Source organism: Aspergillus pseudoviridinutans (assembly GCF_018340605.1).
Source record: "Aspergillus pseudoviridinutans IFM 55266 DNA, scaffold_1, whole genome shotgun sequence".
Lineage (NCBI taxonomy): Eukaryota > Fungi > Ascomycota > Eurotiomycetes > Eurotiales > Aspergillaceae > Aspergillus > Aspergillus pseudoviridinutans.
Window position 1 is genome coordinate 864,516 of NW_025091281.1, and position 27,979 is coordinate 892,494.

At 51.1% G+C, this 27,979-nt stretch overlaps 10 protein-coding genes across 10 annotated transcripts; 3 read left to right on the forward strand and 7 right to left on the reverse strand.

The window, feature by feature from the left end:
• Positions 1 to 299: 299 nt before the first annotated feature.
• Positions 300 to 1,708, forward strand: Asppvi_000322 (uncharacterized protein; the record flags this gene model as incomplete). The annotated part of the gene is made up of 2 exons (XM_043296631.1): positions 300 to 810; positions 927 to 1,708. The coding sequence occupies 2 exons, from the start codon at positions 300 to 302 to the stop codon at positions 1,706 to 1,708; spliced, it is 1,293 nt and encodes a 430-aa protein (XP_043152566.1).
• An 886-nt stretch (positions 1,709 to 2,594) lies between these two features.
• Positions 2,595 to 3,197, forward strand: Asppvi_000323 (DUF4202 domain-containing protein; the record flags this gene model as incomplete). Its single annotated transcript, XM_043296632.1, has 1 exon — positions 2,595 to 3,197. One exon carries the CDS (start codon positions 2,595 to 2,597, stop codon positions 3,195 to 3,197), a length of 603 nt encoding a protein of 200 aa, XP_043152567.1.
• A 209-nt stretch (positions 3,198 to 3,406) lies between these two features.
• On the reverse strand, positions 3,407 to 4,432 carry Asppvi_000324 (VIT1/CCC1 transporter family protein; the record flags this gene model as incomplete). Its single annotated transcript, XM_043296633.1, has 3 exons — positions 3,407 to 3,914; positions 3,972 to 4,308; positions 4,363 to 4,432. 3 exons carry the CDS (start codon positions 4,430 to 4,432, stop codon positions 3,407 to 3,409), a joined length of 915 nt encoding a protein of 304 aa, XP_043152568.1.
• A 930-nt stretch (positions 4,433 to 5,362) lies between these two features.
• Asppvi_000325 (uncharacterized protein) lies at positions 5,363 to 6,195 on the reverse strand (the record flags this gene model as incomplete). The annotated part of the gene is made up of 2 exons (XM_043296634.1): positions 5,363 to 5,972; positions 6,032 to 6,195. The coding sequence occupies 2 exons, from the start codon at positions 6,193 to 6,195 to the stop codon at positions 5,363 to 5,365; spliced, it is 774 nt and encodes a 257-aa protein (XP_043152569.1).
• Positions 6,196 to 7,750: 1,555 nt separating this feature from the next.
• On the reverse strand, positions 7,751 to 8,050 carry Asppvi_000326 (uncharacterized protein; the record flags this gene model as incomplete). Its single annotated transcript, XM_043296635.1, has 1 exon — positions 7,751 to 8,050. One exon carries the CDS (start codon positions 8,048 to 8,050, stop codon positions 7,751 to 7,753), a length of 300 nt encoding a protein of 99 aa, XP_043152570.1.
• Positions 8,051 to 9,224: 1,174 nt separating this feature from the next.
• Asppvi_000327 (guanine nucleotide exchange factor VPS9) lies at positions 9,225 to 11,780 on the reverse strand (the record flags this gene model as incomplete). The annotated part of the gene is made up of 5 exons (XM_043296636.1): positions 9,225 to 9,270; positions 9,325 to 9,956; positions 10,019 to 10,194; positions 10,262 to 10,339; positions 10,391 to 11,780. 5 exons carry the CDS (start codon positions 11,778 to 11,780, stop codon positions 9,225 to 9,227), a joined length of 2,322 nt encoding a protein of 773 aa, XP_043152571.1.
• Positions 11,781 to 12,180: 400 nt separating this feature from the next.
• Positions 12,181 to 13,996, forward strand: Asppvi_000328 (asparagine synthetase domain-containing protein; the record flags this gene model as incomplete). Its single annotated transcript, XM_043296637.1, has 2 exons — positions 12,181 to 12,891; positions 12,944 to 13,996. The coding sequence occupies 2 exons, from the start codon at positions 12,181 to 12,183 to the stop codon at positions 13,994 to 13,996; spliced, it is 1,764 nt and encodes a 587-aa protein (XP_043152572.1).
• Positions 13,997 to 15,165: 1,169 nt separating this feature from the next.
• On the reverse strand, positions 15,166 to 17,106 carry cpcA (amino acid starvation-responsive transcription factor GCN4; the record flags this gene model as incomplete). The annotated part of the gene is made up of 3 exons (XM_043296638.1): positions 15,166 to 15,896; positions 15,948 to 16,558; positions 17,000 to 17,106. 3 exons carry the CDS (start codon positions 17,104 to 17,106, stop codon positions 15,166 to 15,168), a joined length of 1,449 nt encoding a protein of 482 aa, XP_043152573.1.
• Positions 17,107 to 19,337: 2,231 nt separating this feature from the next.
• On the reverse strand, positions 19,338 to 21,205 carry Asppvi_000330 (uncharacterized protein; the record flags this gene model as incomplete). Its single annotated transcript, XM_043296639.1, has 5 exons — positions 19,338 to 19,993; positions 20,051 to 20,347; positions 20,403 to 20,604; positions 20,664 to 20,862; positions 20,934 to 21,205. The coding sequence occupies 5 exons, from the start codon at positions 21,203 to 21,205 to the stop codon at positions 19,338 to 19,340; spliced, it is 1,626 nt and encodes a 541-aa protein (XP_043152574.1).
• A 3,291-nt stretch (positions 21,206 to 24,496) lies between these two features.
• Positions 24,497 to 27,978, reverse strand: Asppvi_000331 (sulfate transporter family protein; the record flags this gene model as incomplete). The annotated part of the gene is made up of 6 exons (XM_043296640.1): positions 24,497 to 24,521; positions 24,580 to 25,757; positions 25,805 to 26,038; positions 26,094 to 26,293; positions 26,350 to 27,693; positions 27,747 to 27,978. The coding sequence occupies 6 exons, from the start codon at positions 27,976 to 27,978 to the stop codon at positions 24,497 to 24,499; spliced, it is 3,213 nt and encodes a 1,070-aa protein (XP_043152575.1).
• Position 27,979: the final 1 nt, after the last annotated feature.

Genomic DNA, 27,979 nt, shown 5'->3' on the forward strand with positions numbered 1-27,979 from the left:
CACATTCCGCCCCCCCTCTCAAAGCCTTGATCTGCCCTGGCTTGCTACACCCGTATCAAAGATCTTCTAGATAGGATCTTTTCACGGTTGGTCGCAGGGCTCAGGCTGCTTGGGCTTCTTGCCTGTCTCTTGTTCTGGGTATCTCATCTAGGATCCCCATGTCTGATTGCGCCTCATCAGCGTCATTCCGAGCAGGGCCTCCTTCACCRTCATCTCCCGCTTCCGGGTCATTGAAAGAGAACCATCCACCGTATATATCCTCTGAGCATTTTCCACAGACTCCGACATCTCCTCCGTTGATGTCGGTAAGCGCTTCTAACTATGCCACCAATATCGCATCCTCCCAACCTCCGAGTCAGGCGACGTCACAACCTGCGAACCTTTCATCCCCTCCTTCCTCAGCTCCGATGTCTACACAGACCTCACAACAGCCGACCCTAGGTGCAACGAATTCTTTTCCTACTCCGGCCAGCAGTGTGAGCGGCCACTTCATGGGACCGACTTCCGTCGAGGATTCAGAGCACGCGGGAACATCATTTGAGCATATGCAAACAGACTCGGGCGCAACTACCGCCTCAGGCCTGCCTTCATCATCTACACAACAGTCAGAGCATAGACGGACCGATCACGATCGGGAGTTGGAAGGGCCAACTCAAGGGATAGATGTCCGCGATTTTGCAAGCCATACACGCAGTGATACAGATGCCATGGATGTTGACAAGGACGGCAACGCCTCTTCTAAATCCGATGCACTGAGCCTAGAGTCCCTGCAGCAGGATTTCTCTTCCACATTCCATCTCTGCAAAAGCTGTAAGGATACCCCTGATGACTTCTCTATACGGCCATTCGTGCCGTTTCACAATGCACTATGTTCCATATCTTACTGAACTGAGATTTGTTAACGCTGTGCTCTATGCAATTTACAGCCCATATTGCGACCGGTCCGGACCCAGCGCTAGATCTCATCTCACTTTACGGTCTAGGTCCGGTTGCGAAATCGGTTGCAAGGATGGATCCTGTCACGGGGGAGAAGATCAACAGGCTCAGGAAGTCTTATGAGGGCAAGCTGAAGGGGTTGGGGCTCGCAGGGAGAAACAAACCCGTCAAGCACGACCCCTCTGCTCCTGGCGGGCTCCGACATCTGACCATGTGGCCCGAGGAGGAATGGCAGAACCAGAAGGTTTATGGAAAGGAAATCAAGGTCGCCGACATTGATTCCGCATTGCATAACCTTCAGATGAAGGCGATGCAGATGGAGCCGGGTACAGTTCCAAACAACGAATACTGGGAGGACGTCTTGGGTCACGAGAAGCCATCGAAACATGTGGGCCATGGAGACGGAAAGAAAGCAGCTACACTTCCTAATACTGCCCGATCGCCTAGCCAAGCGAATGAAACACCTCTTCCTACTGAGCCGGAACGCGCTCGCCCTAGTCGCGGGCGCAAGAGGCATTATGACGACAACAGCTTCGTCGGGTATGGCGAAGGCTACGCCGATGACGATGATGACGCCGCATTCTACTCCAACAGTGAAGGAATTGGAAAGAAGAAACGAAAGAAGGTAAGATCACATGCCATTTGGGATGGGTCGTGGACACGACTGATCGTTCTTGTTTTCCTAAAGGAGCATGTTTCAAAGGTTTCGACTCCGCTGCCCGATAGAGGCGGTAGCTACGGCGTCGGTATGTTTGGCATTGGAGCGAGGTAACCGAACGGCCTTAAGATCTACGGCATGAAAAGCAATTTTCTATTTAATGTTCCTCTTCGTGAATAAGGCTTCGAGATGTTCCTGACCAGGAGGCGAGGCATTGACTATCCGTGGCATATGCATGAATATGCATGCGATAGAGAGATATCGCTGTGCTCGGATAACAGGCCAATGACCTTGTCCTGGACCCATTTATTACTTCTCCGTACATTTTGTTCTTTTTTTTTTTCTTTGCATTACGGTGCTGGATATACCCGGCTTACACAATGGGACGGCGTTCGGTGGGGAGCAATAATCAGCTGCGGAAACGGATGCTCTTGCCGCTTTTGAATGTTCTCATTTCATTACCTTTTTCATTTGTGTTTCAGCTTTTCTGCTGGATCTTCGATGGGTCAATTGTTGTTGAATTGTGCTTTTCCGTCGCCCCGGTGGATGACTTTTTGGTCAAGGCACATCAATCATGCTGGTGATATGGCGGTACACTTCTCTTTTTCTCTCTTGAAGTACCCGGGGGAGGTTGTGTATTCTTTTTCGTCTTTTCCTGTCTAGGGACAAATAGCTAGGGAGATTCCGCTGGCACATGGATGCCGCCAATGTGATACAATATCTAGATGAATGCATATGAACGGTTTTGCCTGAAGCCTCTCTTTAGTATAGTCGTCTTAAGGTCTCACCCTCCAGCTGTCACCCCTCAGCGGGGCAAGATCGATTAATGTGTTATCAAGCGGGGCGGAGAGGAGGACCAATCCCAAGGTCCCGATTATCTACAACACTAGGTATTGCAATGTGCTTACTTGGGGAATCTCCTACCTTCCTTCAATCTCTGTCAACACATACCAATACCGGCGAAACCATCATCGCGACCAACAATCGCAAAACTTCAACCATGACAACCACCACCCCCAGCGACAAACTCACCAAAGCCCTCGCACTCATCGACGAAGCCCACGCCCAAGATGCCCGCCGCATCACCGTCGCCAACAATGGCACAGTCCCCTACGAGCTCCACTACGCCAACAAAATGACCGCCTACCTGCACAAACGCACCGCCAATCCCTCCGCGCCCCTCCAACTCGCTATCCGCGCCCAGCATCTCAAACGCTGGGAGGTGCCCCGCGACTCGTACCCCGCCACAAAAGCAGGCTACTATGCCTGGCGGACGTACCTCGCGAAACGGCAGGCCGAGCTCGCGGAGCGAATCTGTCTGGAGGCGGGGTTCTCGGAGGCCGAGGCGGGGAGGGTGGCGGCGTTGGTGCGGAAGGAGGATCTGCGGAAGGATGAGGAGACGCAGGTGCTGGAGGATGTGGCTTGTCTTGTGTTCTTGGATGACCAGTTTGAGGAGTTTGAGAGGGGACATGATGAGGAGAAGATTCTGGGGATTCTGAGAAAGACGTGGGGGAAGATGTCGGAGCGGGGGCATGAGTTGGCGTTGGAGATTGAGATGTCGGAGAGGGCGAAGGGGTTGGTTGAGAAGGCTTTGAGCGGGTGATAGGTTTGCGGCTAGTAGAAGTAATGTCGAAGATACCCGGGCCTAGGTGTGTTTGTGATTTGAGGAAAGTTGTATAGAGTTAAGTATTGTACATGTCATCATAAAATTAAGTGTCATTCCCTGTCCCTGTCCCAAACGCCGCGCTCGGTCTATAATAAGTCCCTGGACTTTTGATGTATAACAAAATCAGAGTCTGTGGTATCATGAAGTCAAGTAGAACCATGGTCGATCAACCGCACAAGCGCAATAGCAGCACCAGCCGCTACGCCTCCAACAAAGCACATCTGCACGCCACCCTTGATACCCGCAATGATGTTGTCCCTACCGCTCCATCCCCGAACGACACAGGTTTTGATGTACCCAAACGCAAGCAGCGTAACAGCCATGACGCCGATACTCCAGTACAGAGCCACGATGACCTGGTCGACCATGAAGTAGGGTATGAGCGGGATGAAGCCTCCAACGAAGTACCCCAGGGCGAGCGTGATGGCTGAGATCCAAGCCTGGTTGCAATCTGGCTGGCTCTCCTTGTGATGGAACGAGATGAGAAAGTCAAGTAGACGATCGTGCGATGCATGCAGCGATGCGTTGATCTGCGAGATGGCGGCTTCCGGTAGACCGTAAGCGGAGAATGTATCGCGGACGATGGTGCTGGTCTCGTCAGAGGAAGTCTCAATCAACTCTTTTGTCTCGCGGACAGTTGCTTGATACGACTCTCTGTATGCTGTTAGTCCACAGCCATATTACAACAAGGACGTGGGCGGGGAAACGTACGCTTCACTCTTGGCCCCGACGTATCCACCCAAACCCATGGAGATGGCACCAGCTGCCAGCTCCGCAAGCCCACCCAGCACGACGACCTTGGTATTTCCCAGCGCAGAGAGACCAGCACTCAGCGCAAAGGGGACAGTGAGGCCATCGGATAGACCCAGGATGGCATCCGAAATGATGCGTGGGTTGATGCGTGATCGGGGAGCAGAGGAACTTGATGAAACGGAGTCGGAGTCAGGTCGAGATGCGTGGAAGGTACGATAGGATCTTTGAGCTTCGAGGTCTTGGTCCGCATCGCTACCTAGAGTGTCGGAATCACTCGCTGATAAAAGAGGCTTGCCTGTTGTCTGGTTAGCGTTGTGTATACTTCGGTAAATAGCCGCGTTCAACGAACCATATGTATCTGCTCGGCGTTGTTTTCCTTTAGTCGGAAAAAGCTTTTGTTTAAGAAATAAAAACGCCATTTCAGGAGATGATTTATGAGCTCGACCTGGAAATGGGTTCGAGGGTCTGAACCCCCAAAAGGACCAAAATAGGAAGAAGAGAAATATAGAGTAGTGCAGGCAAGCAGTGGCACTGACGTCAGAGTCAGCAGGCGATTCTAGGCCTTTGCAGACAGACAGACAGACGCGAGTTGACAGTGAGATGAATTGATAACCACAAGTCACAGCAGAGGACTAATATGCTTGACGCCCGTTAAGAAGCGATGCTTACACCTTGTATTTGTCGTCCAGTCTCAAATATCCCTAGACTCTTATAAGGTATTCAAATTTTGTGTAGCTTCTCTTGCTGATACATCAAGGTGGTTCTAGCTTCGTGGCGATCCGCCAATCAACGCATCCGTAATTGTCAGCATTCGAAGATCTGGAACGCAACTTTGTAACTCCGTATCCCCCGCAGCTGGTGGTCTGTGTTATGACAATCCGCAAAGTCTCATTGGCGAATGACCCAAGAAGATGACCTTTGCAGCGTCTAGGACTGGCTGATTGTGTCTCGATGATTTTCAGGCTGCAGGCAGATGCTTTCTCGAGGACCACCCTTCATCTCTAGTGGCAGCGGTCCCGATCAACCTTGAGAGTTAGGATATTGCAGTCCTTATGATTGGAAGAGAGTACGAACTAATGCTAGGGCTGCCCTTGCCTCCAGTCCAAGCTGTGGCAGCCATTGCCGCCGATAATGAAGGATTACAATTGCGTTTAAGTAAGATTGTCACAGGAATGATGGCAGAACGCCGATGGTTTTCGTGGTAGTCCGTCGCAACGGTTAATCTGACATTAAGGTATTATTTTCAAGAATTAAACATCATAATTATCACTGAACATTCCAGCCAGTTCAATATCATCGATAACGAAGCAGAAGTATTGTCACCCAGTCAACTCTGTACGTTGATCAACCTACAGGGCGAGGGCAAGACCAAGGATACCGGCAGCACCCACAATGCTAGCCGCAATGGAACCAGTGGCAGCAGGAGCAGCGCCTTGCGAGCTGGCGCTCGACGCAGAGCTCTGAGAACCAGATCCGTTGGATCCAGACCCAGAGCCCGATTTGGCGGTGGCCGTTGCTGCCGCAGCAGTCATGGAAGCATAGTTGGTCGAGATCCACTGCTTGACACTGTTAGGCAGAGCGCTGTACCACGAAGGGTAGTGACCGTGTTGGATATCGTTGATAAGGGATGAGCGAACGCTGGGATTGGCCAGCTCAGACATGTATGAGGAAGGAACAGCAGTGATGAGCACAGAGGCAATGGACGGAGGAGGCATGCCGTCGTAGGTGAGGGCGGGGGCGGTTGGCATGGAGAAGGAGCCGAGACCTCCCAGGTCAGTCGGGACGCCGCCGGTATTGGTTTTTGTAGGAGCGTTGCCAACGGCGGTATTGGTGTGTGTAGGAGCGTTGCCAACGGCGGTATTGGTTGGAAAACCGCCAAAGTCGGTGTTGGTCAAGTATTGCTCCCAGTCGGTGTTGGTCAAGTATTGCTGGTACTCGGTGTTGGTCAAGAAGTCAGTCCTGTTGCCGCAAGATCGGTTAGTATCGTTCAGCTTACTTGCTTCTGGGGATATACTGACAAGCTGTTCAGCTCGTTCATGAGGCTCGCGTAGTCATACTGCCTCTTGCCAAAATCTTCTGGGGAAGCTTCAGGAGCAGCTTCAGGGTCCGCCTCGGGCCTGGCCTCTGGTGCAGCCAGGGCAGTGGCAGTCAGAAGGAGCAAAGAAAGGGTCTTGTACTGCATGGTGAAAGCCGAAAGGACTGTCGTGCGGAAGGTAAGGACAGTGTGTGATCGATTTGTATTGAAACGGACTACAGGAATATGTCCTCTGGAAGACGACAATAACCTTAAATGAAAGGAGTTTGGAGGAAACGTGAAGAATACTCAAGTTTGCACACGTCGATTCAGCCTCATCTACTGGCGACAAGAGACTTTATACTACCCATGGCCGTTCAACTTATATTATTAGAATCGAATGCGGCTGGAAACGGATTTTCAAGCCCCACGCAAATGAATTGCTTCTTCTGGCCTCTCAGACGAAGGGCTCCCAACGAAGAGCCTATCATCGCACACTAGGACGGTCATTGTAGGCCTTCGCGTAACTATCGATGGAGAAAAAGAGTCTAAGATGGCTCCTACGGAGTCGAACCGACATCCCAATCTGGAATCGTAGTTGTCAAACCCTGAGTCTGTTTGAGAATTGGAGTCCTGAAGGTGGGAGCGGCAGCAAATGAACGGCTAGAGGCCCTGAAAGAAAGGCTTCGCATGGATGATCAGATCCCAAAATGGATCTTGAGGCTCGTATAGACGGGAACTTTAGGACGAATTGATCTGAACCCTAAATACGAATTTGCTTGTCAGGACCTCCCGCACCAATCACATCGCAAGGAAAAATAGTGGAATACGAGGCCCCATTTAAGCAAAGTTCAACTTCAAACTAGATTCTCAACTTTGGTACCCCTGAAAATCCCTTCAGCTCCTTGATAGGGCGCTTAATCACATTCGTGAGTTGTCACCAGACACCAGGCACATCTGGGGGTGAATACTGAAAAGATCTCGTGGATCAGTTGACATTTGCCTGTGTTTCTCCTTTCGCTGCCTTTGTTTCCTTTTTGGGGCTTGGAGGATCCCGCTCATATTGTGCTCGAACATGGCTCCCCACGTCGTCGGAGCCTGAGATCAAGTGATATATACCTCCAATTTTCTGGGACCACATAGCCTCATAATTGTTACAGGGTTCACCTTGAAATGGCTCGTTCCTTAATCTCGTTGCGTCGCTATCCTAGGGCCACAGAATGTAAGGTGAGTTTTGGTGTTCCTCACACTCTCGCTTACCGACCAATCATGCCGCCGGAATCCCTCCTCCTGAAAGGCATATAAACCATTTCAATTTCCTCTCAAGTGCCTTCGGGCATTTGGTCAATTTGAAACGATACAGAGAAGATTAGCATGGCCCCTGCACTAAGGATGACACGCTCAATCAAAGAGAAGCTACCAGTTTTTTTTCCACACTTACAGACCTCGTTTGGAGGTAGGAGTGTCAGCCATCTTGCTGGAATATCGCGAGTACGTCCGTTCGAAACGGACTGACTTCGCTCTTTTCTTTTTTCCTTGCAGTGTCAACCTTCACAGTTCCTACCTACAAGCTACGACTCAAACGCCACGCTCTGCCGAGACCATAAGGATCATTTTAGCACGCGAACGACTCATCTATAATATGCATTCTGATTCAGGGAACTATAAATACATGAAGAAGAGATTCTTAATTAACTTTGCAGTGTCAGCATCGCCATATGGTTCAAGCACCACCCTCTCTCTTCGCATATTCCTCTTCCATACGCTGCTCGTACATCCTATCGGCCTCCTCCTTGCTCATTGCACGATCGCTCTCCGCGTTCTGCAGGACATCCGAGTTCTGGGCGGACGAATACTCCGGCGATGTGACCGTGCCGCCGGTGCCTGTACCAAAGACTCGTCCGCTGGCGTTGCCTTCTCTTGTGGATAGCGCTTCTAATGATGCATAGCCGGCAGAGCCAGTAGGTCGATTCCCAGTCGATGGCTCCTTGCCTTCATTAGAGGGAGGATTTGGGTGAGGCATCTTGGGTTTGTGGAGATTGCTTCCGGTATAGGTAGTCACAAACAGGAAGAAATAGTAGTTTAGATGATTGTAGCCTGTACGTGTGATGATGACCTTCGTAAACAGCTGACAATGATGTGTTTATGTATTCCGTGGTGGATACTGACAGCTGTGGCGACAACGTCACTCTGTACATTGCTGTGGCTGAGGCGTTCTACTCACACGCCACTGTACGCTGTGGCGCAGTCTGTTTTCCAAAGCAGAAAGACAAGCCGCGAGGTCAGAGGTTTACCATCTCAAACAGAATTCTTCTTTGTGTTACGGACTATGGCGCTTTTATTGGTCATATAGCATCCAGCGTAGACATGTGTAACCAACGGCGTGGAAACCTTTTGTGACGGGCAAACCATACTCCTGCAAAAGACAACCGACTAGTATACAGCCCGAAAACTACGTTACATTACATGGTAGTCCATAAGACGCACCATATCAGACCTCTTCTCCAACCTCGAGCCACTGGCTCAAGAACTGATGAAAAGGAAAGTATGATATCCACGAGGTGGAAAGTGCCAAAGAATACGCCTGTCAATGACCCGAAGGCCGTTGAACGGATTGTTCCGCCGCGCTGTGCAATGCAGGGACCAATCCGTGGTGGACCGCCTTCTTGATCGCAGCCACCCAAACAAGGTAAGTATGAAGAAAAGAAAGAAGAAAAAAGGTAAAAGGAAGGGGGTTCGACGAGACTTATATATGTTTTGGTGGGGAATGCCAAACGCCGCTAGCAGCAAGCGAGGTGCTTTTGGAGCGCTCTGATTCGCCACTACTTTGATGGGCTGAGCCGTGGTCAATGTCGCAGTTGACGGGAACACGACCGATCAATAACAAATCACGTGATATAATCTACAACATATAGTACTACCTTTATACTTATATGACGACTCGGCTCGGTTAAGTATTGGGAGGAATTTACTGCGACATAGCCCACAGATGACCACAAGTATCATTCGGTCGATGCATTAGAGACGGCACCCGGGAGGTCATAGGTGCCCCGAGTAATATAAACACATGCTCGGCTAGAAGAGCTGAATGGCTACCAGATAGGCGACATACTGTAACGTGAGGCTATCAAAGCAATAGTATGACAGCCTCAAAATTCATGCAGGCTTTCTAATATCCTACTAGCAGTAGTACTCTCCTACTCCGCACTCAGAGCGAGGCATGCGTCGACGGCCAGACCAACCCTGCAGCAACAGCGTCAGCAATGCTTCTCTGCGTCATATCATAGAAAAACCAACCTTCCTTCTTTCATCTTGACCACATCGTCAATGACGTCGCGATCAAGATTCGGAAACATGTTCGACAGTGTCTCCACCACGTTATTGTGTTCAGCCCGCTGAATCCTTCGCGCCTCCGCTTCCTCGGCGCTAGCTTGACGTGCAGCAGCATCTTCCGCATCCAGTACCCTGGCCAACTGCGGCTGTGCCGCGTTACGGGGCCCCTCACTACTATTACGGGGCGGCTGATATACATTAGGGGACAGTCGCGGTGGTGCCCCCGGCTGCGGGGTGCCGGCAGGCTGTATTGGCCGCTCGTGTGGCGAATCTGGCTCGTCCGAAAAGATCCTTCCGATTGTTGATAGTGGTTTCTGAATAGTCCGCAATAGTCCTGCTACTGGTGCGCTTTCCTCGTCACTCGTTTGCGGCGCCTCTCTCCGCGCCGCAGGTCTTTGTGTATCGGTTGAAACCCGCGATAGAGCTTGAGAGCCTTCCGCCGTAGGACGCTCTGCTCTCTTCGGCTCGAAAGACTCGGACTCGCGATTCTGCTCGGCAATAGCAGACACGGCAGCCTCGACGTTACGCTCAAACTCCTCATCACTCACTGTCAGGCTTGTGCGATCCAGGGTCTCGATAAATTGAATAGCACCTGACTGTTTATCAAATCAGCTACGTTTCCTACATTATCAGGGCAAATAATGTTTGATTGGCATACCAGTGAAGATAGGTAGTACCCCGCTTCTCCTCCTAACTTATCTTGATTTCGGAAGCGAAGAATGTACTGGATATTGGAAACCAGATGCTCAGGGCGAGCTTGTAGCACGACGTAGATTAGAAGGGGAACGAATGAATCTGCTGATGTGTCGGCTTGTTTTGAATTTTTTAGCAGCCCTGCAAGAGAAATCGGCATCAGCGCTGTACCTTACATGCTCAGGGGCTACTCATTCTGCTGCCTCACCGAAGATAACTTTGCAACAATTCAATATGCAAATAACTTTATCACGTGGTGCACGGTAGCCGTTAATCTTCAGAAGCTCTACGTTCAGTGTCAGATACAGTCCCAGCATACACGGATATCGAGACTTACCTTGCTGTGCTAGGTTCAAAAACCGACGGCCGTGAGCGCCCACAGGCGGTATGTCAAGATGCTGCTCTTTCACCCAACCGTAGATCCGCATCTTCTGCGCCAATACATCATCGCGTTCGACATCTTCCTGGTGCTGACCACGCCTCCATGGCCCATGAAGTCGTTCCATTTCCCTTCGTCTGCTCCTGCTTGCACTTCTTGGGATTGAGGGAGGAGCCGGTATAGCAGGTGAGAAGGTCTGCGAATACAATCGATTCATGACCAGCTTCTCCATACCCTCTTTAGCGTTATCGAATTCGCTGTCGGAAACATCCCTCCAGACCTCACACATGGCCATCTTATTAGTAATGAAGGTCAAGAAGTCGCTAATGATCTTCACTTGCTCATGTACCATCCACTGTCTCTTGCCAAACTCATTAAGGAATGAGCGGAGAAACTTGGCCACAGGATCTGCAGTGCGGTGCCTGAGCTGTTCCAGAAAACGATGGAAATCGAACGGTTGATCGGGCTCAGGTTCTGGCGGCGGTGGAGGAACAGTCGACGTAGAAGATCGTCGAGTCACTGCTGAATGATCATCGGAAGCTCTACGTGCGCTCTTCGAAATAGGAGCAGGTGGCCTCTCGGCAGCCGAGGGTGGTGTCCCTGCATTCACCTGAGGACCTCCCTCTGCTGACTTTGAAAGACTCGAATGACGCGGCGGAAAATGACCCTGGCCTCCAAGGAATTGCTCAGCCAGCTCCAAACGAGGCGACATCAACTGCTCCTGGCTGCCCCTCCGTTCAGGGTCCTGAAACTGACCCATGATGCTCTGAATCTCGGATTCAGAGTCATCCCCTCGAGCACCTTCCATGCCAGCGTCCTGTTTATCTTCCTTCTCTCCGTCACCTGGTACATCCGGTAGCTCTTTCTCGCTCAATTCAGAAGTCGCATTCACGGACGTCTGCAGGGGCGGTGCAAGCTGGGATTTCGTACTAAGATAGGATTCGTCTTTTTCTGGGGGAGGCGGGGGCATATCGATGTCTACTAATGAGCCGGTTTCTGTTGTATTCGTCAAGACCGACAATCCTTCCATACGCGCTGACAACATCCCCTGGGGTTCGGGTATTGATTCTGAGGAATCCGGAGCGGATTTCTCAGACGTCATGTTCGGCGAGTCAAATGCAGAGGTTGGTGATCCATCTTGATGTATCTCTTTCATTTCACGCAACTGGTCGCCCTGATGTGGATCTTCGTGTGTTGCTGAGCGGTCATTATGCGCCGACACCGATGATACGGTACCTGAGGATTTCGTTTGCTGTTGATTCGATTCTATTTGATCGTCATGAATATCCAACTGAGGGTCCGGTCGTCCGTCCGGAGCCGGGGTCGTGGAAATCGCTTGTTCAGACATAAGCAATCTGCATGCACGCTGACGGTCAAATAATATAGAAGCTCGGTGGGGAAGGACGGAGATTCAGACGAGGTCACGGATCATTATGAGGAATATCCAGCACACAGCGGTCAAGCTCAAAAGCAGCAAGGAAAAATCATTCAACAAACAATGGGATATTTCAAAGTAGATAGCAAATGTCTATTTAACCCAAGAGAGGGCATGAAAGAACGTCGGTCGGACCCATGTTAGGCAGCCTGGAGTATTTGGTTATCACCGCCCACCAACGAAGCTATGTGGATCATCGTTGCCCCGAGATCCGGCCACCGAGGAAACATAACACCGAGGTTGACTTTCTTCAATCTATCTTTTCTGGTCCCCTGATCGCCTCATCCATTGTATTTGCAGCCACTGTGCTGCAATGTGTGGCATTTATTTCTCATTGAGCACTAATGGGTCAGTGCTCCCAAATGAGGAGACTTGCAATCTACTGCGCAAACGGGGGCCCGACAGCTACCAAGTACATACGAGACAACAGGAATGGTCTTTGAGCCATACGGGCCAGACAAAGGTGACTGTCACTCTCACATTCATCTCCACGGTGCTTTCATTGAGAGGAGATCATGTCTATGCTCAACCACTCGTGGATTCGTCTACGCAATCAGTGCTCTGCTGGAATGGCGAGGCCTGGAAGATAGCTGGCGAACCTATCCAAGATAATGATACTGAGTTCATTTTTCAGTCGTTCTTGCGCGCTACCCGTTCGTCCTTGGACGCTGTTGATCATGAAGATCCCGTACAGAAAATTGCGGGTGTCATAAGTAACATTACAGGGCCCTTTTCCTTTGTTTTCTATGATGCGGTGAACTCGGGGCTATATTTCAGTAGGGACTGCCTTGGGCGACGGTCCTTGTTGCAAGGTCTAGATGAATCTGGAAATCTGAGAATTTGCAGTGTCTGCGATAGTTCCTCGTCATCACATTTCGAGGAAGTTGACACAGATGGCGTGCATTTTATTGACTTTGGACAAGACGTGCTGCAGAATGCTCTTGTATCAGGTGCCATTAAATTCAATCCTGACGCCATCAAAACTCTTCGCTGGGAACATAAAGATGCAACTACCAGCTGCCTGGTATACACGCTTTCTCCTCCTCGCTCAACACAATCGCTGACAGAAAGGACAGAAAAGTCCAATATCACACATGAACGAATCTATTCCGAATGGGACGCCCCCGTCATTGACGGTCGACTCTTGCCCCATCCAAGAGCTTGAGCGAAAACTTCGTCAATCTTTACACCTTAGGATTCAAAATGTACCCGAACCACCATCCATTACTATAAGTGATGTGAAAGTCGCCGTTTTGTTCTCTGGTGGCCTTGATTGCACTCTACTTGCCAGACTGTCCCATGACATACTTCCCAAAAATGAGACGATTGATCTTCTCAACGTTGCTTTCGAGAACCCGCGAGTCGCCGCCGCAGCTGCTGGAAAGGAAGGTGGCACACCATCAGTCTACGAAAGTTGTCCGGATCGCATTACGGGGCGCGCAGCATTCGCAGAACTCCAGAGAGTCTGCCCAGACCGCAACTGGCGCTTCGTCGCGATAGACATACCCTACACTGAGACTGTCGCACACCGGGATATGGTGAAGCGCTTGATGAGGCCTCACAATACAGAGATGGACCTGTCCATCGCGTGCGCGCTATACTTTGCTTCTCGCGCGCGAGGCACGGCGCTAAATAGTCGGGATCCCTCGTGTGAACCGACCCAGTACACAAGCCCAGCGAGAGTGCTTCTCTCCGGCCTGGGAGCAGATGAACTGTTTGCGGGCTACGCGCGGCACGGAGTAGCGTTCGCCCGCAACGGTTTTAGAGGTCTCATTGACGAGATCCACCTGGACGTGAGTCGTCTCGGCAAGCGAAATCTCGGCCGCGACGATCGGATCCTCTCAAACTCGGGTCGGGAGGCGCGATACCCGTTCTTAGACGAAGACTTCGTCTCTTACGTGCTCGAAGCCCCCGTATGGGAGAAATGTGGCTTCGGGGTGCCAGACCCATCAGAAACCACCAGTGTGGATTACACCGGCATCGACCCGGAGAAGAAAGCGCTCCGCCTCCTGGCCCTCAAGCTGGGCATGGCAACCGTCGCTCGGGAAAAGAAACGAGCAATCCAATTCGGCTCCAGGACAGCAAAGATGGAAAAGGGTAGAACCAAGGGAACCGATGCACTGAGCTGAATACAACAGTCCTATCCTCGACCACACCATTTACCAACGCGATGTAATCCCTGCCGCATGAATTGGCCAGCTGTGATGACAAAACACTGATCAGATACTTCCGAGACCGCCTCTTCTGTCCCATTCTCTCACCCTCTCATTGTCCACCATCCCCTTGTCGTGCAATCTACCATATAGAGCAGGCTCTCCCTCTCTACCGCTCGTTTCATCGCAAGCCACTCATTCCGAGATGTAATCCTCCCGCTGTGGGACTGGATTATATATTTGGTTGGGCGTGTTTATGAGGGACGAGATTGGTAGACCGGGTATTGGTGCCACTGTGTTCCTTGTGGTATGTCAGGGTATGGATGACGCGGCGATGGCAGGTTCCCGAGAATCAAGAGGTTCTGGGTCGATGACGGGTTAAAAAGGCAAGTCTGAGCTGAGTCGAGCAGGTTTAAATCATAAATCTTCCATCCCCCGTAACTTTAAGAGATTTTACAATCCGTAGACAGAAAATTCAGTCACTTTCGGTATTGGTACTCCTCACGGAGTAGTGACGGCGAAGATGTTCGCACGGTGAAGATGGAGGTGACCTGCTACGGGCGAGATGCATGCTACGCTGAAAAAAGAGTAGAGAGTGACATAGTTGAATTCAATTTAGTAAAGACAGTCTCTGGTAAAAACGCAGGACATGTTGAAACAGAAAGCCACGTCGACAAAACCCGCAACCACGGGAGGTGAGCGACTGACAGGGCAAGAGAAAAGGAAAAGTATTAATTGGCCACGAGTCAATCCTGCTTGACAGGAGACATCAGAACCGACCATCAGTAAAAGAAACATGAAGAAACAGAAACAGACACCCTAGATGAGGATCAGGATAACTGTAAGAAAGCCAGACGGAGAGTACCCGAAAAGGCAGAAACAAGATGGTGTTTCAATTGCCCACCATTCAAGGCATTAAGTAAAGAAAACTTTTATCCTGCCAGAAGCGTCATCGTCAGGTAACCATCCCGGAGACTGACTGGTACTTCTGGCATTCGGTTGACGAGGGGCTCGAGCCCCCGCCACCACAAATCCCATTTTGCACGTCCCAATTTTAGAAGCCAAGGTAGAGAAAACAGCAAACAAAGAAACAAACAAGATATCACAAACGCAGCATGTCTTCAAGATAAGCTATCGATCATCGTTCAACCCCTGTTCTGGGCAAGGGCCTTCCAGTACTGTTCGCGCTGCTGAGCTTCTTCCAGAGACTTCTCGAGTTCACGGATGCGTCGCTCCATCTCATCCTGGCGTTCGAGCTTGCGAGCACGAGACTTACGAGCAGCCTCGGTGTTGCGAGCACGCTTCAACGCGACAGGATCGCTGGAGTCAACCTTAATAGGGGGCAACGGCTTGCGTTGACGAGCATTGACACCGGCGACGGTCGAGTGCTTAACACCCGACTTGCTTGGCGCAGGAGAAGGAGCTGGCGAAGCAGAGTTGCGAACCGCAGGAGAAGGAGGAACAGAGACCTCTGCGGGCTTAGGCTCGGGCTGGGAGAGAGCGAGTGCAACATCCAAGGCAGCGGAGTCGAAAGCCGTGGAGAAGTCATCTTGAGCAGGGAAGAGTGGGCCCCACTCCTCGGAGCCAGGGCCCAGCTCTAGATCGGTGGGGAACATGGGCGAGGTGTCCTGGCTGAAATAACCAGGAGACTCGAAGGAAGGAGTGCTGAGATCAGTGAATGAGGTCGACGGGGGTGCCGACGCATCCATGAACAAGTCCTTGGGAGAGATGGTGCCCGAAGGGGCACCTGCCAGAGAGTCCTTGACAGCCATGAGGCCAGTGGGGATCTGATTGGGAGAGAGCATGGTGGGTTCAGTGCTCAACTCGAAATCATCCCCAAAGTCATTCGAGGGCAGACCGAAGAAGTCAGGCATATCTGCTGCGGAATTAGACCAAGTCGAAGCCAATGTAGTTTCTACCAGCTCACCTTGAGCGATGTTGGGGGTCGACATGATGCGGCGGTGATAAAACTGTTGTAATTGATGGAGCTGTTTTTGAGTGAATTGAGTGCCGTTGGCTGCTGAAAACAATGGAACAGGAGGACGGTTGGGATTTGGTGAATTCGAAGGCGCAGACGCGGCGTGGACACGCTGAAAGTGCGTCCGGCTGGAGGGACTAGACCGAAGAGACGAGGACAGAGAATACCCGGTAGACTGTGAGTGAAGCCTGGTCACACGAGGAACCTGGACAGGCGAACCCGAAAGTTTTTGTTGCTGTAGCTGTTGATACAGACTGAGCGAGTGCCGTCGGGGCTGCTGGTACTGAGATCGGACCAGGAAAGGATTGTATGAAACAGATCTAGGGGCTGTACTCGGAAGTACTGGCGCACGCGAGTCTCTCACACGAGGCTGCGGACACGGGGCGGGATAGAGCACGAAGTCCTCCTGCGGGGAACTGTTGCTGTCGTTGTTGGAATTCGAATTCAGATTCTGAGCCGTAGGCTGCTGGGGCGGGGGCGTGGGGAGCCATGATTGCTGGTGGTTATCCGTGGTGAACGACGTGACGTCGAACGGGAGAATGTTGTTCAGAGAACTTGAGCTACGCGAAGCGGTGCTTAAGTTCAGAGGTCCTGGGACAGGAGACTCTGAGAAAGGTTGAGAGGAGATGTTGGAAAGTGACGAAGACCGTGAAGGATCTATGGTGTCTGTCTCACGAGAGAAAGACGAGCTCGTTCTGGGCGAGGAGCTTAAAAGGAAGCCATTTTGCAATGGATACTGACACGGATATTCTTGATGATTGTGTGGTTGTATGGTGAAGATGTTTTATAAATATAATAGGTGATGATGGTTTGAGAGTAAGAAAAGATGGAGGAGAAAAAGGAAAAGGGAAAAGGAAAGCGCCAGGCAGCGACGGGAAATCAGGCACTTCTTAAAACCTTCGAGTGTGCCAGTGTCTGGTTAGCCTAACCTGTGTGTGTGCGCCGTGCGTTTCCGGCAGCAGCCAATGGCGCCGCAACAATGTCCCACTTCGAGCACTAACCGTGTCGGGATAGCGCTCCTTGACGCAGTCAGCAGGTGTGAGTCATAGGACCATGTGCCGCTATGATTGGACCGTCGGGCCCGCGGAAACACGCCCCAGGGCGGCATTCCTGTGCAGGTACTTTCAGGTACGTACCTGTCCAGCAGGGAGCGGCACAAAGATGCCTTCAATTGAGCTCATAATTCCAGTTCATCAAACACTACGTACGAAGAGGATTATCAGTATTACTACAATCCATCAATTGGCAATTGACAGTCCTGGAATGACGACTCCATGACGCTGGAAATTCTCTGGTCTGGGTCCCTCGCAATACGGAGCGCCATCCTTAACTCCGCCGCGTACTCGGTACCAGTCAACAGGTACCTCTTCACGAACCCATTGTCCAATAACATGGCGCAACATCGCGTCCAGAATCCAGGCATCAATTCTACGACAGCACTAAGAAAGCCGGTCTCATCACAGCCTCCCTAAACTGTCTCATTAATATTACATTGGTGAATCCACGCAAGCCGCAGCTTCGTGTCCGTCATATAAAGCCAGTTTCATCTTAGCCACGGGCCCATAGACCTATCTACTCCACACTCCAGACGGCATATGCAAGCCGTTAAATCAGTCCAAGTCACAAGGCACGGGGGGCTGAGCCCTCATGCCTGGCAGCCTGGTGGCCTGGGAGCCTCATGTCTCAGCACGCCATCGCCAGATAAACCAATCAGAGCATTAGACAATAAATTGGATTAATAAGGGAGCTGAGGAAAAAGGACAGAAAAACAGGAAAACCGGGGATCGGTCGGCTTATTCCACTCACATCACTTTCCCTTTTCTCTCCCCGCCAACTCAGGTTTCACCCACCTGTTGCCCATTCGGGAGTTGGTGTCATCAAAGGGCGTGGACTTCGTTGTACTATCTCCGCAAGCCCAAACTCTATCAGCCCGCGCACAGTCCGTTGATTTCGTTTCCAGAATCTTTTTTGAGTACGGCGTAGTAGCGAGTATTTCCTCTCACGCATTCTGAAGCACAACTGGCTCAACCGTTTGGAGAGGAAAGGACAGCTGTCTGTGCCTTATATATATTCCTCCTAACTTTCTGGCCTTGAGAAAAGTACCATACGTATCACTACCTTGCTCTGTACCAGCTTCCTACGAAACCTTCGCCAAGGAGGGTCGGATTCTCACCAAGCGAAGCCAAATAGTCTAGAATAACCCTCGGGTCAATCGCGTCCAATGTCCACATTCTGCACCTCGCGGAAATCCACCTCTGCAGTGAAAGACCCATGCACGAGCCTACGGATCCTCCCTACCGGGAATCGCCGTAGATGTCGGCGACACTCGCCAACATTTTGTTCCCTTGACCGTTTCCGATGTCATCTGCCCTTGTCGACCGGAGGTTGTAATCATCCTGCGTGTTGTCTAATAATCGATAGGAGGCGCTGCATTCAGTGATCTCATCTCCACGGCACACGGGACAGGGGACAATCGAAACTTCCAAAAGTGTAATTGAGTTTGAATCTCGAGGAATTGTTCTCTACGTCGTCCATGGCGGTTTGGCCCACAATTGAGCCCCGTCGACAGAAAAACTTAGTTTACCTGCTTTGAAGTTCGGGAGCAGGGTATGGAGCACCTTGGATTCATTTGCTACTTCTCACGTGCAAATTCGGAATTGATTTGTCAAGCTCGGGGTCTACTAGAAACTGCCGAAAACATACAAAACGCATTATTGATTCTATTAATTATTACTATGATGCGGTGCGCAAGTATACATGGCGTACACGCTCCAAGCAAACAGTCAACAATCGGGCTCGATTTGAGTTGAAGCCACCAAATCCAGTCCTCCCCTTCGGGTATCAACACAAAAGTATCAAACTAGTGATCGTAGATCAACCAAAAACATCAAAGCAAGACAGCAAGTGGTATCAATCTAGTTGCACGGCGCAAAACATGAACACACGCAAGCCTCGGTTAGGATAAACCTGCGCGAATGGATATCATTAAGGAACGAAATGCACCGGTGACGTCGATGCAGTGAGAAATGACCGCCAAAGCAGCATGTGGGTATCATTGACATTCCTTGCCCCAAATTCTCGTTAGACCAGTCAGCAACGAGGTTGGCCAAGGAGTGCCTGCGGAAACGATATAGAGCGATTTCGATGACAGCAAAAAAAGGCAGACCGGATGGACATATACGTTTTTTTGAAATATATTTTGAGGGTTTTTCTGAACACTTTTTCGTTTTCGTTTTCCGTCATGGTAATGATTCAACAGCATGCAGAGGCGTTGGGAGACGCATAACGTTGATCCCACCACTTCTCAAACTCGACGACACGCCTCTGAGAATGAGCACTTCATGCTGCAGCCTGGACGGCAGCCGGAGTAGCAGCGACAGTCGCAGGCGTGGCCTCCTCGGTGACGGGGGCCTCAGCAGGCTTGACAGCTTCCTCGGCGGGAGCTGCCTCAGCGGTGGGCTCGGCCTTGTCCTCAGCCTCCTTGGCCGCAGGTGCTTCCTTGTTGTCGAGCTTCACGGCCTTGCTGGGCTTGCGGAAAAGACCACCGAGCTTGTTGCCCTTGGCCTTGGTCTCGCCGTCGGTGCCCTCGTTGTCAGAGTCGCCCTTCTTCTTGCCAAAGTTACCGAAGAAAGAGGTGCGACGCTTGTCCTTGCCGGCAGGAGTCTCGGCAGTGGGAGACTGGGCGGGAGTCTCCTTGGGAGCTTCAGTGGCAGCGGCGGCAGAAGTCACGGTCTCGGGCTCGATGGGCTTCACGGCAGCCTCCTCGACGGGATTCTCCAGCTGGGGAGCAGTGCTGGAGACAGCGGAGGTCTCAGCAGGAGCGGCAGCCTCCTTCTCGGACTTCTCGTGGGAAGGGCTGGTGACCTTCTGGAAGAAGTTACCGAACAGAGAGGTACGCTTGGACTTGGGAGCGGGGCTCTCGGCCTTCTTCTCCTCCTTCTTTGCCTCGGTCTCCTCCTTCTTCTCTTCGGCAGGAGCAGCAGCAACAACGGGAGCTTGATGATAGTCAGCTTTCGGCTTCGTGACAGATTTTGAACGTTGATGAAACATACCCTCAGAAGCCTCAGCAGTCGCGGAGGACTCAGCGACAGGCTCAGCGGCGGCTTCGGCGGGCTTGGCGTCCTCGGTCTTCTCTTCCTTCTTCTCCTCAGTCTCCTCCTTCTTGCCGAGGAAGGAGCCGAAGATGCTGGCCCTCTTGCGAGACTGAGAGCGGCTCTTGGCCTTGTCCTTGGCCTCGGTGGTCTCCTTGGTCTCCTTAGCCTCCTCAACAGGAGCAGCCTCTTCCTTCTTCGCCTCCTCCTTAGGCTCAGCGGGCTTCTTGACGGGCTCAGCAACAACAACAGGCTTGGCTGCAACAAGATTAGAATTGATCCGTATTCAACAACTCGATCAAACGTTACTTACTCAGCTTCTCCAGCTCAGCCTTGTAGCCCTCGCTGGCAACGATGGTCTCCTTTTCAGCCTTGGCCTCAGCGGCCTTGGCTTCGAGAGCAACGAACCAGCTGTCACGTTCAGCAGCGTTAGCAGCCTGGAAAGTGTGCTTCTGGCCGTTAACCTTGAAGAGAAATTCGTTGGTGCCCTCCTTGGCAAGGTCGGAGATCTCGGCCTAAAGAGTATTAGTACGGATATCCATGCTATGTCAAAAAAAAAAAAAAAAAAGCTTACCAAGTTGAAGATACCAGCGGGGGTGGCCTTGTCCTCAGCGCGCTTGGTCAGGAACAGGAGACCCTTGCCGGTCTGGGTAGCCCAAGCGACGATGGGGTTGGCGACAGCAGGCTTCTCGTTCTGCTGGAAGACGGACAGGTGCTTGGCCTCGACGGGCTCGTTGCTGAAGTAGAAGAATCGCTTGGAGAAACGCAGACCCCTATTGAGCAAAAAGTAACAAGTCAGCCATCGCCTCAAATCGGCATCCGAAGGTTCGCAAGTAGCGCTTACTTCACCAGACCAGGTCCCTTGTGTCCGAGCACACCTTCAGTCGCAGGAGTGATTTCCTCCTTGGCCTCTTCCTTGGGCTGCTCGGCAGGCGCTTCGGTGGTCTCAGCCACAGCGGGAGTGGCCTCGGCGTTCTCAACGGGGGTTTCCTTGGGAGCCTCAGCAGCGGGAGCCTCAGTGGCAGCGGCCTCAGCGGCAGCAGGAGCTTCGACGACAGGCTCGACGACAGGGACGGCCACGGGGGTCTCCTCAACAGGCTTCTGGACTTCCGACATGGTGAGGATGGTTGATTAAAAGGTTATTATGGTAGTGAATTTGATTAAGTAGCCGTTAGAGAAGCTATAAGCGCTTCGGGTATCAAGGTCGAGTATGGGTATCTCAAGGGGGGTATCTCAAAAGAAAGGAAACAGGAGCTCTCTCAGCACAAGGCAAAGAATAGCTCGGGTATCACAAGGGAAGAATGGGTAGAAAGGTTCGTGGGAACGAACAAAAGCGCGATAGCTTAGTTATCAGGAATGGAATGGAGAGGAGAAGAAGAGAAGAAAGAAAGAGAGGGAGGGAGAGGAAAGAAAAAAGAGAAAGAAAAAGAAGGAGAAGGGGTGAAAGGAGGGGGGTGAGTGGATGCAGCCTGGGTCGATGGCGCATCAGCCCAGAAGGGCAATGAGCTGCAGGGCGGTCCTCCTCACTATGGCCTGACTAGGTCTAGCCAGAGAAGAAGGACGGTAATGATAGGCATGGATGGTTTATTGGTTAATTTGGTTACTATGGTACAAAGTCTTTGGCTGAAATTTTCTTGTTTGTCTTTGGGAAGCAGTTGATACCTGATACTTTGGTACACTTTAGGGGTGGCTCCATATGCTCGTATACACTTCTCTAGTCAGGCCCATCAGAGCTCCAGCTGCTCAAGACTGAACGTCTCCAGACGAATATCAAAAAGATGGGTGGTCTTATCCTTACACAAGGGACCCGTGACTGTTTGTTTAACCTTTCGGGAAGCTTTTTTGTATGTTTTGGATGCGCTGCAGGTGCCCAAGACTTTCGACCAACCCAAGGGCAATCCATTATTGAAGGTAATCTGCCTTTGTATCTTTTATCTATCTACCTCCTTTTTGCCGCCATGATCCTCTACTAATAAAGTCAGAAAAAGGAGGAATAATGAAACACTGGTGTAGTTAAGATGCTAAGGAGCACACTATGACAGCTAGTCCTTCAGACTAATTACTAAGGTCGCTTTCCGACTACGTATGTGGGTAGCTTCGTGATCAACTCAAGGAGCTCCCCTACCGGTCGTGCAGATAGATAGGTCGATATTAAACGGCTCTAGACTAACTAGGCCTTGCTTGGGCGGACCCATTCCGAATTAACCCACTAATTGTCCCTAAATTTTTGGGCCGAGTCCAACTTAATTTTGGTCGGTTTAGTGCCATTTTAGCGGTGTTCTGCGTATTATGATGATACAAAAAAATCCTTCAACTTGCGACCTTGAGGATATGAGTACATGCCCATGGTACCTCAGGTATTGTTGAATCCACAAAACTGAGCCCCCAATGTCAATGTCGATGGCTTCAAGAACAATTCTTTGAGTGGCAGTTTGAGGAGATCAACAATCATGTCACCTGGCCCGTCGTCGCTCATCTGTTTGTGGGACGCCAGCCACCGCTGGATCCTTTTGATCCATGGGTCTTCTTTCAGATCGTCCATAAAAATTGTGAGACGCTAACTACATGGATCATATGGTCTGGTCTAGTGGTAGCACGGATAAACTCCTTCAAGCATCTTCGTATTATCATCAAGATATCCTCCAGCATAGAGAAATGGACACAAGTACAAAATAAGAAAAGAATAACAATCTCACTACCTCTCTCATTCATCTCTCGATATCCGTATTCAACACTTCAATGACGATCCAAATCCTTGCGACAAACAGCAAGCCAACTACCAAAAGTAGCACACCCCTGACAGGCTGACACACCCACAGACTCTCACCCTGTCCTTGCGGGATCCACCAAACGCTCTGCATTTTCGCCAGGGAACTTGCGCTCTGCATTATTTCCGATTCAAGGAGGCGATTGGAATTGAAACCCGCCGCCACCTTGTATTCTGACTCTGCAAATCAGAAGCAGCGTCCTTGGTTTGTCGTCGCACCGCGCATTTTGGAACATTCTAGTTATCCGCGCTTCTGCGGCTTTCCAATCATTTTATCTACACAACTTTGCGAGAGGAGGAAGTAGGGTGGTGAGTTGCGTGAGAGTCCACGCGACTGCAGCCCCGTGACTCCTGCTGCGATCTTCGCGATTGACCAACCACAACACGTTGACACCCTCCATGATCCATCCAATTGTCACGTATGAATTGCACATGCTAGGTAAGGTAGGTAATGCATAGTCCTTTATCGTGCCTGTCACCTAGGTATGAGAAGTCATAAATACCAATAAGGGGCCCAACGTGGTGCCTAATCCTAGAGTCGCTTTTCTATATTCTATCGACCGAAGAAAAGGGGTGTGGATCAGCAACCAGTAAAGCGAATACGAAAATTTCAATAGCCCTAGTTCCAGGTCTACTCTGAGTGTAGACAAACTGCCCGAAACAGGAAATTTAGTCAACTTCCCGCTGTACCTTCGCATAGGTACCTTAGGTGCTGTGTCAGGCAAAACGAGCCCCACTGCGTAACCCGCTCTCACTCAAGTCGCAAATTGCAACCTATCACATCCTCAAGTCCCATCGCGTCGCTTAAAGGTACCATACGCTACGAGGCCAGCCCTATATTGACCCTGCATTTTCCGATGGGCGTACCGGTTCCACGCTTAGCTGGTGACGTCGAGACGAGACTCGTTGACTCAATACGAGCAGAATACGGAGCACGAATATTTAGTATCTGCGAGTCACGGCGTGAGACCCTGAGCCGGTGAGAGAGACAATCAAGATCTACGCCTTCTTGGCCGTTTCAAACTGTTTTCTCTTGTCGCCGGTCACCAGCTATCTGCCAGTCACAATCTCCGACCAAGCGACGGCCAATCATGCCACTACTGTCGAATGTCGATCCTGCAAATCTGATGATCGCTGCTTGTCCTGTTGGCAGCTTTTGACCAGTTGTCGCCGACTCCCCGTCTCTACGGCGCAGTCCGTAGCAGTCTTATGCTGCATTGTCTATATTAATTGCAGATCATGTGATAGAATAGTAGTAAGCTCCGTACGTCTAAGTATTTCTAGACACCAGTGCTAGATGCAGCATCAAAATGCGTAGCAGACGACCACATACGCAGGACCTACCCCTCATGTCATGCGCATCCCGCCATGCATCGCATCATCTTGCATCAGAATACCGGATATGGCGGCAACTAGGGCATCAAAGGCGTCAAGCATGCATCACTCCAGTCTATTCATGGCTTGGCAATATGGTCTTTAGAGTTCCTTGAAGATTTCATATTATCTACAGGGCCAGGAAATCCACTATACATTGAATAGCTAATGCGAGTATCAAGAGCTCAGATGACCGCCGATGCGAGATTTGCAGCGCCCAATTGCTTCATCCAATAACATCTTACATGTAAAAAAAGGTATAGTGATCAAGCTGCCATCGTCAAGACATACCTAAACATACTCAGTTAGTTATCGCTGGCAGGCAATGTTGTAAAGCCAAGGTACTTACGATGTGATGCTGTCCATTCTCTCACTCGTCAATTTCAAGCTCACCGTCAACAGTTCCTGCGCGATCTCGGGCTCTTCCTCCTTCAACTGCTGCCATTTCTCGGCATTCAGACACCAGGTCACGCAGTCCTGTTCCGCCTTGACCGTCGCAGTCCGTCGGGTTTCGCTGAAGAACGGCAGCTCGCCACACGGCCGTCCCGCGACGATCAGTTCGAAATAATGACCCTGAGGCAGCTCATATTCAGCTCGGAGCATTCCCGACTCGAGCAGGTAGAACCCGTCAGGTAGGTCGCCCTCTCGGAACAGCACGGTACCCGCAGCATAGCAGACTCGAGCAAAATATGGGCAGGCCCTGAACCAAAAATCCTCGTTCTTGGTGGTGAGCCCCTGGAAAGTCTGCAGGAGCAAAGGGAGCGGTTGTCGCATCGCCGACCATGCAACCGAGGCCATTGCTGCCGTCTCGTCCTCGCGCAGAGTAGTCGTGGCAGCTTGCTGGAGGTACAGCCGGCGGGGAGAGCCAACGATCCCTTCCGCGGCCTGCATTTGGTTCCGGGACACAGGAACTTCAAGATGGGGCGGGGTCCCGCTCTTCTTTCGTATCAATGCCTCGCGATGGCTGTAAAAGACCTTGAGGTAATCGTTCTCGCAGAATTCAAGGGCCGAATTGAGGTCCTTGAAAATCTCAACGCCGCCCTCGCTTGCAAGAAGCCCAACGTTCTGAAGGCTCCTCCCAACCTCACTCGTCGTATCAAGCCCGGATATAGTCATCTGCACATTGCGTTTCCGGAGAATCCGGTTTATACGCGTGAAGGCCTCTGCCGCGGAAAAGTCCAGCCCGTACACTCGCGAGAAATCTAGGATGAGGAACCGGATAGGTCGTCTGTTGAAAGCTTCCTCTTCAATGAGTCCGCGCATGGTACTTTCAACGCTGACTATCGTCCCAAAGAATAGATAGCCTGCAAGCTTGATGATGAGTGTCTGCTGCCCTGCCTCTTTTAAGAATCGCTGTTGGATGGGAGGTCTCCTGACAGTCGAGCCCGTAATCTTGCCAGAAAAGGTAGCCCGGACAGCTGATTTGCGTGAGGTTTGCACTATAAAACTCACGCAGGCCAAGATAATTCCGACAAAGATGCCAACCACAAAGTCCCAGGCACCCATGGTGACGACGATAATGACGACCTGTACGAATCAGGATGCAGCTCACTGACGAGATAGGGCTTACTTACTGTTAAGTATTCGAGTCGGTGCAATTTCCCCCACGTGTCGATCAAAGCTTCTTCCATAAGCTCAATGCCCAGCATGAAGATCAGAGCTCCGACAACCATGACAGGAATAAATCCAATAATCACGGGACCAACAACAAGAATACCCATTGTAGCAAAGGCAAGCATGATACCTGCCAGTCGAGAATTGCCACCGCTGGCAATGAAGAGAAGACTGTTAGTGTATACAAGGTAGTTCTAGAATTGCATGAGCATATGTAACGAGCGGTGCCCTTGAATTGCGGAACCATACCTGTATGCTTCCTGCGAAACCTGACAGTGCATTAGTAATGCCATGAGCGATGAGCTCACGGTCAACATTTAGATTGTCCTCTCCAGTCGATATACCCAGTGCCGGTACATTGATTGGGACGTGCAGAACTCCGAAGAACGTCAATGCAAACATCGCTGGAATTGTATCAACGAATGCGGACCAGTCGACGGCCGAGAAATCTGTGAAGAAGATGTTAAGTCAAGATCGATTGGAATAGCCTGAAGAGATAACCCACCATAGAGCGTATAAAAGTGATACCAAKGGTTGGAAGACGATGGAGCGTCAAAGACCCATCCTCTGCTACGCAAGGTATCCATAGACACTCTCGCGCTGAATTTGACGATATAAAAAACCACGGTTACCGCAATGAAATAACCACCGACCAGGAAATTGGACCGCACAAAGCGCTTCAAAATAAGAAAAGCAATCGCAAGTAACAGGGGTATCATCCAAAGTGGCAATGTATCCACATGAAAAAGCTTCTGCAAGGTTGGTATGGTAAGCTCGAGAGAGCCGGATAGTCGGGCAGATACCTCGAGCCCGGTTAGCATCAGAAAGAATCCTACACCACCAATGCACCCAATCAGAATATGACGCGGGAAGAACCCAATGAGAGAACCAAGCTTGCACGTTCCCATCAAGAAAAAGACAAGCCCCGTAAGAATCGAACTGGCGGAGAATGCGAGGATAGTTGTTGCGAGGACCGATTTCGGATTGTCGTCACCAACACGAGCTAAAATTGTCATGGCCATTTGGTGGAAGAACGGAACAACCTCAATCATTTCACTCCCGATGCCACCACGGAAGATTGACCCTCCGCATGAAAAGACGAGCTGGGCAATGACTGTGCTGACATAAAACATCGAGATCCCGTCTGACCCCAACTCAGAGAAGATAGGCTCTCCCAGTGGAAACAGGATCATCCCGTAGGAGAGCGCATCGAGGATATTCAGCAGTAGGCCGAGGAACACCGAAGGTAGCAGGCTGACGGGATAAACCACCCCCTGCTGCCATACCGCTCGCCCGTCCCAGGACTTTGGGCTTGCTATCAGACGAAGACAGCTTCTGATTGTCGTTAGAGCATGAGGTTGTACGCCCGACTCGCGCTCTCTCAGTAACTCCTGCCTTTCAATATCGTCCGCAACCCCGTATCCATGGAATGGTTTAGATTGCGCCGTCTTATTCAGCAACGATGTCCGTTCCGTACTTGTGTTCTCTTCCTCGCCATCATTAAATATGAGCCTTGGGTTTTCCACACCAGCCGCGCCGCTTGGGCTCAGCTTACCTCCGTAGTGGTCGGTTTCATCCCCGAACGACCCAGAGGGAGGACTCCGAATCATCTGGGTCAATACCGAGGAGCCGGTGGCAGGAGCGGGGATCGGTTCCGGTTCAACAACGGTTAGCTCCCCCGCAGTGCTGGAGTAGCTTGAGGAAGATGCGGCGACATCAGTCCGTTGTTTCGATTGAAAGATATCCAAGCTTCGCGGAAGAGAGCTCAGTTTGTGAGGAAGCGACAGCGCTAACGATGCTAATTCAGCTGTTTGTTCTCTCAGACCCTCCGATGAATAGTGTGCCGGATCTAGACAGCCGGTTAGAACATTAAACCCCTCTCAGAATTTCCTATTATCGTACCCTGAGGACCTTTGAAGGACCGATGGTAGAATGACCTAGTCGGAGTCTTGAAGCTCGACCCGCCGTGGATAGAAGGCTCGAGTCCTGAAGTGTCCGGAGTACTGCCATGATTGGCCCGCTCGATCGGTATTTCTGTCACACTTGGAGCAGGAGTGTTGATCAAAGACGGACGACGGGCTAAAAATCCTGACGCACGAGAATCACTGCGGTCTCGACGTCCGATGACGCCCATT